This window comes from Tripterygium wilfordii, chromosome 11 (assembly GCF_013401445.1).
Source record: "Tripterygium wilfordii isolate XIE 37 chromosome 11, ASM1340144v1, whole genome shotgun sequence".
NCBI classification, from domain to species: Eukaryota; Viridiplantae; Streptophyta; class Magnoliopsida; order Celastrales; family Celastraceae; genus Tripterygium; species Tripterygium wilfordii.
Window position 1 is genome coordinate 11,755,645 of NC_052242.1, and position 10,939 is coordinate 11,766,583.

General features: G+C 38.3%; 2 protein-coding genes and 1 pseudogene across 2 annotated transcripts; 2 read left to right on the forward strand and 1 right to left on the reverse strand.

Annotated features, from left to right (window-relative positions):
* LOC120009250 (F-box/kelch-repeat protein At5g43190-like) lies at positions 1–1,561 on the forward strand. The gene has a single exon (XM_038859748.1). It carries the CDS (start codon positions 139–141, stop codon positions 1,300–1,302), a length of 1,164 nt encoding a protein of 387 aa, XP_038715676.1. The 5' UTR covers positions 1–138; the 3' UTR covers positions 1,303–1,561.
* A 968-nt stretch (positions 1,562–2,529) lies between these two features.
* On the reverse strand, positions 2,530–6,838 carry LOC120009251 (mitochondrial outer membrane protein porin 2-like). Its single transcript, XM_038859749.1, has 6 exons — positions 6,681–6,838; positions 6,523–6,590; positions 3,989–4,099; positions 3,802–3,888; positions 3,508–3,716; positions 2,530–3,088 (listed from the first exon to the last, which is right to left on the reverse strand). Exons 1-6 carry the CDS (start codon positions 6,727–6,729, stop codon positions 2,782–2,784), a joined length of 831 nt encoding a protein of 276 aa, XP_038715677.1. The 5' UTR covers positions 6,730–6,838; the 3' UTR covers positions 2,530–2,781.
* Positions 6,810–8,870, forward strand: LOC120008805 (annotated as a pseudogene).
* Positions 8,871–10,939: the final 2,069 nt, after the last annotated feature.

Sequence of the window (10,939 nt, forward strand, 5' to 3'; positions counted from 1 at the left end):
TATTGAATTACTCCCATATAAGGAGTTTTTTCTCCCCTTTTCTATCTGTTTGGCCAAAATTTATTGATAAAGATCAACAGATTGCTTTCTCTCTTTGCTACTTCCACTTCTTCTTCTGGAGAGGAGCTGTTAACACAAATGAAACGAAAAGGCCTATCAATCAAGCCCATAAGCTTCCAATCTTCACTGAAGACAGCAGAAGGACCTGGAGCCAAATGTCCGGGTGGGCTGCCGGAAATGGATCCGGAGATATGGAGTCGGTTGCCGGAGGAGGTACTGGAGCACATCCTCTCCTTCTTGCCTCTCAAAACAGTGATGAATTTGAGGTCAACTTGTAAGAATTTCAAGTCTCTAATATACTCTCCTTCTTTTGTGTCTAGACACTCTTCTTCCTCTTCTTTCTCTTCTTTTCTTTTGCTGTCTCACCCTCAATGTCACGGTCATTTTCCTCTCTATGACCCTAGCCTTGGCACCTGGCGCAATTTAGCTCCTTCGTTCTCTATTTCAGTATCCGGAGCTGCACCATCGACTCTGCTTTCGTCTTCGAATGGGTTGTTCTGCTTCTCTATCCCCAATTTGTCTTCCTTCCTTGTGTGCAATCTTCTGGCCAAATCTTCAAGAATTATTGAGTTCCCATCATACCCTTTTGGATTTGAGTTGCTCACTTTGGTTTCTACTTCATTTGGGTACAAAATCTTCATGATCTGCACTCAGTCTTCGTGTAATCAAGCTTTTATTTATGACTCAAGGACCCATTCTTGGCAAAATTTTGATCGGTTTGATCCAATTCTAAGTGCTAATTATTATCAAGAAGGTGTGTACTTTAAAGGGTCTTTGTATTTTACCACTTCAGAGCCATTTTCAGTAGTGTGCTTTGATCTGGAAAATGGGGTTTGGGAGAGGTTAGAAACTAATTTGCCCAGTGACCTTACATTTGTGAGGCTTGTGAGTGATGGGGAAGAGAAATTATGTATGGTTGGAGGGATTGGAAGAAATGGGATTTCAAGGAATATGAAGTTGTGGGAATTGGATGATGAAAGAAATTGGATTGAAGTGGAGAGTTTGCCGGAGTTGATGTGCAGGAAATTCATGTCTGTTTCTTACCACAACTACGAGCATGTCTATTGCTTTTGGCATCAGAATACAATCTGTGTGTGCTGCTATACTTGGCCAGAGATATTGTATTACAAGGTGTCAAGGAGGACTTGGCATTGGTTGCCTAGATGCCCTTCATTGCCTGAGAAGTGGAGCTGTGGTTTCAGGTGGTTTTCTTTTGTTCCAGAGTTGTATGCCTTAGCTTGAACTGGGGTGTCCTATTATCTGTCCTATTGTCTGAATTGATGCTTGTCCTGGAGTAGTTGTATTTATCTTAAAAGGATATCTATTAGTATTGTTTGTCTGGTTCACTTTTCTTTTTCTTTTTGTTTTTTTTGTCTTGTGTATATACTGTTGCTTAGCAGTAGTCTGAAAATTTCAATTCCATTTCCTTGTGTAAACAAATCTATCATAAGTTTTCTTTCCTGGAGGATATAATGAATTGGGCGCCCTTGCCCATTCTCCAGTGGGATCCCGCACTTTATTTGAAGTGCATGATGCATCTAACACTTTTCATTATGGTGTAATAAAATCTGAAATCCATCTAATATCATTCTTCATTTTGGTATAAGTATGGATCCACATGTGATGAGGTCCGCATGTAAATAGTGTATTAGATAGAACCTGCACTTTAAATTAAGTTTTAAGTGTGGGATCCTACACTAGAACAGAGCGCATCAATTGGGTACTTCCTTTCTCACATTATAGTTACTCTAAATTGTTGAGATTATAGTTACTCTGAATTGTTGAGTCTAATTGGAATGTAGTGGATGGAGTTGGACCCAACTGGGAGATGATGGCCATTGCTTTACGAAAACTAAAGGTGGCTATCAAAACCCATCATTATTAGCAACGAAAATTAGAATGGTCATTATCTAAACTTCAAAAACAAGTGGCATCTCAAGTTGCCAAACAGTCAATTAAGAGGTTGGTGTTGGTTCTGTTTATTGATTATTATAAACTATTGATCTTAAATTCACTGATGATCAGGCCGGTGCTAAAATATCTAGACAAAATGTCAAAACACCAAAGCTATTTGGTCTGTTGCGCTGAGGCTTATCCGATTCAGGAGGCAAAGTAGAAACTGAATTTTTCCAAGTGTATCCAAACAAGGACAATAAGCTAAGATCCCACTAATAATGTCTTCTATGATTTCTCCAACACACATATTTGTCCATTCTGATCAAATAAGATAATGAGCATAATCCTAATGGACTATGTCCCACGTGCAGTATTAAGCAGTGATTAAAACAAAAAATAAATAAATAAACATCCCAACAACTAGGATCCCAATCAATGATCCTAGTTGCTGATCTGTATGGATGAAAATTAAAGTGTGTGTAATGAGCTCCACATGCACTTTAAATACTGTCCATACACCTCAGCAACTGGGATCATTGAGATCCTTGTTGCTGGGATGTCAAGCAATGCTGATTAAAATATCTTATAAAATGAATTGAACTTATCTGCCACTTCAATGAAACCAAAATCTGCACTCAACATAAATGAATAGGGGAAAGTTTAGGCGATTTGGAGCTGTTCTTTCCAAACAAGTAGAATAAGAAATCCTGGCCAAAAAGTTGCAAGAACCGCCATTTCGAATTATTATCATTACGCACCTGTGAGAGGCGGAGAAATCGACAAAATTATGTGAGTTGCAAAGCTGTCAAGAATAATATTGGGCCTTCAAGGCTTGAGAGAGAGTGCCAGGCCGAACTTTGGAGTCTTCTCCAAGGCCTTGGTGTCAAAGGCACCAGAGATTGTGAGGAAGGACTTGGGTTTGATCTCATGCTGTAAAAGGGCACCAAGATTACCATGGTTGTTAAGCTTTGCTTTCACAACTGTGTGTGGATCAACAGAATATGAACATCCAACAGTTAACGTATTATCATTGGTGGAGAACCTTCTGTTTATCTCCCCTACCACAGCACCTCCATTAAGCTGGGTTAGATGATGCAGATATGAAAACCGTACTGAGTCTCCTTTGTCAGCTCTACAAAAGGAAAAGATTTTATGGTTATGCATAAATATTTTCATCATTTGTTGATCCCCATTAATCCTTCATAAAGTTTTGAGTGATTTTGAGTGATAAGTATGAATGTATGATGATAAGAACTATGTTTGTGCAACATTGTCAACTCCAAAATCAATATTTCACACCGTGAACAACCATTTAACGACAACCAAAATGCACAAAATCCTTTTGCAAAATCTAAGATTATGAAGCAGGAGCTTTGTTCTTGTGGATCCAAATTTAGCGATATGATCTAATATTTTGAATTTTACCTAAACCATTAATAGAATCGCATAGAAACACATGCTAAGCAAAATAAGCATGCATAATAGTGTGTGTGTATATATATTTATAATATTAGGGATCGTCTGTTATGAATCTCAAGTGAGAGGACTTACAGAATCACTGTAGCGATGGAATCTGGCTTTGTCAAGCACACTCCAGTATTATATTTTAAAAATTCACCAGAAGCTGTCACATAACTTGCCTCTGCTCCAAAGGCAATGGTGGGTGTACCGATGGTAGCAGAAACATCAACAGCAGGGGATTGCTTCAGACCCACAGCCGTAGTAAAAGTAGCATGTTGATCAAAGTACTGAACCTCCAACTGCAAAAGAAAAAACATACAACTATAAAACCTACATTTACAAACGTCAAATTGCATCCACCTGATATGAAAACAAAATTAGTACCTTGCCAGAGCTGTAATCAGGGAGTTTGACCGAAGCAATAGATTTCGTGGACGATGGCAAGTCTGTGATGGTGAGTGTTGTTAAGATCTGCAGAACCAGTAAAGTACTATCAAAAACATAAAAATGAGTATTAACTTGCATTAAAAAAGGAAAAGAGAAAGAAAACTGAACACAGGTGTCTCGTTACATTTGATTCTGTGTCGAGTTTGATATCAACTGTGGCATTCTTGTGTTTGTATTGTGCTGCCACATCCCCAGACGATAGACCCCCCTTCTGGACTAATTTTGAAGTAAGAGCCTGGAGATTAAGAGATGATGTTAAAGCATTCCAATCACCAAATAGTGAACATGCTGAAAAAGTAAAATCTCCTAAACCCAATTTAAGCTCAAGAAAAAGCCCTGTAGAATGCAATGGAATGCAGGAACCTTGCCAAACAAGAACAGGTGTGCCTACCACAAGAAAAAATTAGGGCAGTACTGACCAAGAAACGAATAAGATACCATTGAGACACCTACACATGGAACCTCGCAAAATATGCAAAATCTTCAGCCAAAATGTCCAATGATGAAACAATCCAGATCCAATACGAAGTGGTTTATCATTTAATTTGAGGAATTATCAGCAATCATAAAAGACCGCATGATTCTGGAGCAGATAAGTCTTCAACTTGGCAAAACCTAGCTCACCATGACTTTACCTTCTCCAACAACAAATGTAATGGACAGTTATTCTGCTAACATCACAACTAATGGATCTCAATAATCAAATATTCACCCACCAGGCATGCTTTATAATCCCAACAGCATGCCTGATAATCAACACTCATAAGTAACCTATCATGCTCACCAAAAACAGTTCCTTAAAGTTTCAAATTAGTGATTCCATAGTGCCTCTACCTTATTTATATGGTGGCACCTAACTTTCAACCATCTATTCTGTAATTAACTTCCAAATATCCCCTAGTATGACAAAAAAAGGTCTGGAGAAGAGTGCATAATAAGTAATCCTAGCTAATAAAAGGTGACTGAAATGGAAAGACTACCACATTTGAAAAGGTCTACTTATTTGCACACAGCTAAAAAAAAATTGGACATTTTGTGACTTTCAACTTTAGAGTTCTGGTACCAATAAGAGAAAATACATTGAACAGAAGTCCTACATTTGAGGCCAAATCAGCCAAATCTTCAGGCAATAGCACAGAGTAAAGGGTGCCTTTTTTTTTCAAATATATAAACTACAAAGCATTTAATACTATTACTCGGGCTCTAGTCAATGTCAAAATCACAATATTATAGTTTACTAAATGCAAGGACTAGATCTTTCCCCTTAAAAATAACAAACTAACTCTCTGCGAGACATTATTATATTGCAAGATTCCAGTCATTTTCCCTTATGGTAAATACGAATTGCATCACCAGGGATTAACAAATATCTGTTGTGGAAATTACAGAGTTGCGAGTTTGTGCATGTGCAGATGTGGCTATGCCAAAATGGTGCCATCAAGATTGCTAACTTGGTTAACTTCCCTTTTTAAGCATTAACACTTAACACTACAAGTCTCTGTATATATCCACATCAATAGAATGAACAAATAGTCAAAAAGTCCACTATATGAAGATAATCCTTCAACTCTTCTACACATATATAAGGCAGTCATTTTTATTAAACATTCTACTTCCAGTTCGTAACTTCCTTTCTCATCTTTGTTTTACCAAAATCTGTTTGCATCCTTTGAATGGTTCCCCATAAATCCAAAAGAACACATATAACAAATTTTATGAAATTTATAACCTTGAAACTTGAAACTTGAAAGTGGAGTATCAAATCTCCTAGCAATTGTATTTGAAATTTATATACGCTACTCTATTTAATTTACTGCCTGCACAATCAATATTCGTGGCATGCCTTTAGCAAAGAATCCCTTCTTCATTGCACTTCCAGATTTGCTTCTACATTGTTCATCTAACTTTATAAACAATACTATGCAAATTGAATCCATTCCAGCCGCTATATAATTGCTACATGTGAGAGAGATAGAAGGAAGTGGGGAGAGCAACATATGCAACAGAAATGGGCTTCAAGAATAAATGATAACTCTTCATGGAACTTGGAATATAAAATCTTCTGAAGCATGTAACTAGTAGATATTAATATCTCTCAGTTCAGATGTAAATTTTTCATGCAATGAAATATCTTCAAGAATGTACGAAAATAACATTGATGTAATGATATCCTACCACCACCAAACATGATATGCATTAAGTAGTTCGCCTTGAAAAAGAGAAGATTTCATCGAGAGAAGAAAATTCCAAATTCCAAATTATCAACTATCAGACATTTCTCTACTCATTTTTCATGGTTTTAGGAAAAGATGAAGAAGGCATGTAAACTTTATTTAACAAATGTGACGACTTAAAGACAATAACATTCCAATTGAAACAGATACACGGATTCGACATTAACTAATCCATTATAGCCATGACCAAAAACAGATCCAAGTTTGCACAACAGATAAAATCGCGTAGAACAGCACACAAGCACAAAAATAATCTGACTCGATACCAGTACAAGTATATAATGACTACAAACCTAGGTTAATTCTCGAAAATCTTTTCAACAATAAGCAGTCAGATCCAGAAAACAAACATAAATCACGCTAAAAAGGCCAAATCGATAATAATGCTCATGAATTGATTGCGATCATAAGGAAAAGTTCGAACCAATCCTGTGTAGCTAGAACTGGAGATACTGAACTTCTGGTCGTCACTGTAGTCCCTGGTCAGTACATCTGCATATATGGTCAGATCATTACAAGCTCCATAATAGTTCAACCTGCGTATCGATCGAGAGAGAGAAACGAGATGAAGAAGATCTCTACCTTTGGCTTTCTTGCCGAATTCAGAGAAGAGTCCAGGTCCCTTGCTCATTGCCGCAGACACGAATATATGAGAGCTACGACACTGGTTATTGAGACTTGAGAGGGTTTTGCAAAGGGTTTTTGTGAGAGATGACCGGTCAATATTGGGGGATTTTATATTAAAAAAAATATCCCCGTATAGTTTTTGAATTTTGATACAAGAAAATGAGAAATGAGTCTATCTTGCAGGGCATGAGGGCAAGGTCCGGGACGACACCGTTCCGTTGTTTTCGGGCGTCAAGTCAATTTGACTGAAAAACGACGTCGTCAACATAATTTTTTGTCTTGCAATTTATAATGCCCAATGGGCCGGAGGTGATTGGGGCCATTGGGCTGTAAGTAGGAGAAATCAAGAAATTGTGTTGAATAGAACGGGAGAATTAAAGAAAACGACTTGGCTTCGTAAAATTCTCCATCGAACACGTGTTTGTCCCACTGGGATTCGATACGGTCAGAAACTCAGAGCAGCGCACGTGTCGTCAGCACATGCCCCAAGTGCCCTGGTCAGTTTTGGGTGCGCCCTTTTTATCCAAATTCGGACTCAGATCCATGAACCCGTATCCAATTGCCAAGAGATCACATTTTTGATTGATTTGGAGGAGTGAAATTTGTCCATAATTACACTTACAGGGGAAGGAGTTCAGTGAATTGAGTTTCAACGATCATTCCTCTGCTTTCAGCGACATATCCGGAGAGTTTCCGACAACGTCGTCTCAGAGCCGGCGGTTGCCCCTCTCCTGCGCAGCGGAGAACTCTGATGAACTTATTCACAATCTCGTATCGGATCTCGAGTCCTCTTCGATTGATGGCCAGAAGCAAGCGGCTATGGAGATTAGGTTACTTGCCAAGAACAAACCAGAGAATCGCATCAAAATTGCTAAAGGAGGCGTCGTTAAGTCGTTAATTTCGCTAATCTGCTCCTCCGATCCTCAACTTCAAGAGTACGGTGTCACTGCAATTCTGAACCTCTCTCTATGTGACGAGAACAAGGAGCTGATAGCATCATCGGGAGCCATCAAGCCACTGGTTAGGGCTCTAAAAACAGGGACATCGACAGCGAGGAGAATGCAGCTTGCGCTCTGCTTCGCCTTTCACAGATAGAAGAGAACAAGGTCGCGATCGGGAGGTCAGGTGCGCTTCCATTCCTTGTAAACCTTTTAGATACCAGTGGAATCCGCGGGAAGAAAGACGCAACAACGGTAATCTATTCTCTCTGCTTTGTCAAAGAGAACAAAATCAGGGCCGTCCAGGCCGAGATCATGAAGCCACTGGTGGAATTGATGGCGGATTTCGGATCCAACATGGTTGACAAATCGGCGTCCGTTTTAAGCGTATTGGTTACAGTGCCGGAGGCGAGAACAGCGTTGGTTGAAGAAGGTGGAATCCCCATACTGGTTGAGATCATTGAAGTTGGTTCACAAAGACAGAAGGAGATCGCAGTAGTGATTCTGTTGCAGATTTGTGAGGAAAGTGTGGTGTACCATAGTATGGTGGCCCGCGAAGGGGCGATTCCTCCCTGGGTGGCTTTGTCTCAAACCGGCACCAGTCGCGCCAAGCAAAAGGTGAGCAACCGGTTGTTAGCCTGGTTCGCTGACGTGGCAAAAGGTAAACAGTAATTTCCCACACCACGTCAGTCCGCGACGGTTTATTAATTTTGAACTGGAGTTTCACAGGTGGGATAGGGGGCTGGAATGATTGCAGCCAATTCTATTTGATCTCTATCATCCAATGCAATCATGTATCAGATTTGACAATACCACATCTAATGTATTTAATGGTGGTGTAGATAATGTGGAATTGTTGAAATCATTCCAGTAAATGCTTTTCCCTCACGAATAACGACTCAAATTTACGCGTGCTTCATGTCTTAAGCCCTTAACACAATGACATGTATAGCATGAAATTGTAGTGGGTGTGTCATGCTTCGATAATGACAGGGATTGCAACAACTCATATCCCAGTTGTTGAATTGTATATATATGATTTCATGTGCATCATGAGAGACATGTTGAACTTACGAATTCACTTGAATCATGTGCTCTAACTCGAATACCAATTACTGAGGTGGGTTTTTGTCGTTTTGTGTGTATAGGTAGAGATTCTAACAGAGCTTCTAAGACAACCCCGGTGTTATAACATAAGATGTGTCGGAGTGTCCCCATCCACATGCACAAGATATCAAATGATCAAAACAGTAAAAATACACTAGTTTTCTGTTCTTTTCTTTTTCTTTCTTTTGAGAAAAAAATTGTATCATTCGTTCGTTTTTATGTGGTTTCTTTTCAATAGAATGTTAAATACTTTTGCCTTTGTGTAATCCTCGAGTATTTGGATAGTTTTAGATGAACCTTATTTGCATCCCACCGTTTACTAAGTACACCCTAAAAATTTGCAAAAAACCTCATCTATCAGCACCTCCATTGACCCTACCATTCTCAGTCCCAAATCTATCTCTCCCTCTTTCACAAACCTTCGACGGAGACCCACTCCCAATCTCACTCTCCAACGGCCCACTGGCATCCTCGCCGCCATCTATGAGAACTTCTCCGACCAAGGTGTAGTAAATCATTGTGAAACTTGAAAGGGCTGGAACTCCTCGCTCTCCCTCTGTAAAACGCTTGATTGTGCGAAAATGATGAAGCTATAGGGAGGGATTGAAGCTACAGGGAGGGATTGTGCGAAAATGGTGCAGTAAATCATTGTAAAACTCTTGAAAGGGCTGGAACTCCTCAATCCTCTCAACACCACTCTCTAAGAGTGAGAGAGGTTTTGTACCAAGGTGAATTGGGAATTAGGGTTCTAGGGGTGTACATTGTGTTTTTTAGAAAATAATATAAAATGAGGTGAATTTATAATTGTTATATTTTTAGATGGGGTTTATTTAGAGTGGGGTGTCCTCGGTAAACAATGGGGTACAAATAATGTTCATCTTAATTAGGGATGGCAAAAAAAACCGATCCGAGCACTATCCGCAGGGTTCCCGATCCATTTAAAACCCGAAAACCAATCCTATAGGTTTTGGAAAAGGTTTTGGTTTTGGTTTTCAAACCCGTCATGGTTTAGGGTCGGGTTTGGTTTTTGATGCCGGGTTTAGGGTACCCGAACCGTTTATTAAAAAGATTCATTATAGTAATAATATTATAGATTATCTATAAAGGTATACTGCTAGGATACTAAATTATAACATAATAAAGCATATTAAAACATATATATTTATAGAAGCATATGAATAAAACTATAAATTAGACTAATTTGAATTATAAAATAAAAATTAATATAAACCATACTCAATATTAATTTATATTAATATAATCATCAAAGAAAAAAATAAAAATATTAAAAGTTAAATGGTAAACGGGCACCTGATGGTAAATGGTTATGAAACGGTTCCGGGTTTGGAAATTTAAATGGTTTTTTAAATGGTTTTGGAACGGTTTTGGTATAGAGTATCTTAAATGGAAACGGTTTTGGTATTTTCTAATTGGAAGGGTACCCGACCCGTTGCCATCCCTAATCTTAATCTATTAATTTCCATGTATATAGTGAAGGATTTATCTATTTATTCCACAGAATTTCCATCTATGCAATTGTTAGTTAATTTTTTTTGACCTTTTGTCATAAGTCAACAGTTTAACTGACCGATTTTATAGAAATTCTGCTTGTAAAACATTGATGTAAAATGAGTGATCAAAGTAAAACAAATGGAACGTGAGGAACTGAGTTGTAACATGGGTCATTTATCAATGGCCAAAAGTGTACTTTCCTTAAATTCTAGCATCTCTGGAAAAATAGAGATACTCTGCCTTTACTATTGTTACTTGTTACTTTTGTAACTCTGGAAACCAATAGATGATTCATGATAGGACAGAATGTTAAATAATATGGATATGGATTGAGGGTGAATCCACATCATATGGGTCTAAAACGGAATTTTTTTTTGGACACAAATGGATGATGACTTATCTATAACTCAAGAGTTTGGGTCATCCACATATATACAAAGCCACACACATACCCTTATTTTTTTCGATGTGTGACTTATGGTGTTGTCCACGAACACTTACAAAATACAAATAAACATGTCAAATTCATTATAGATCATACAAAAAGCACAGACTAATGAATGAGGGATGCATATGTTCCCAATTCATCAAAAAGTTGCAAACATAGATTTACTTACGACGAGCCAGTAAAAAAAACTAGTCAGGACTCTGCCAGTC

Excerpts from the sequence above, each read along its gene's own strand:
- LOC120009250 (XM_038859748.1), top strand. The coding sequence starts at position 139 with ATGAAACGAAAAGGCCTATCAATCAAGCCCATAAGCTTCCAATCTTCA.
- LOC120009251 (XM_038859749.1), bottom strand. The coding sequence starts at position 6,729 with ATGAGCAAGGGACCTGGACTCTTCTCTGAATTCGGCAAGAAAGCCAAA. Across the intron at positions 6,591-6,680 it reads ATTCGGCAAGAAAGCCAAAG|ATGTACTGACCAGGGACTAC; the intron begins GTAGAGATCTTC and ends CCATATATGCAG. Across the intron at positions 3,889-3,988 it reads AACTCGACACAGAATCAAAT|ATCTTAACAACACTCACCAT; the intron begins GTAACGAGACAC and ends CTGGTTCTGCAG.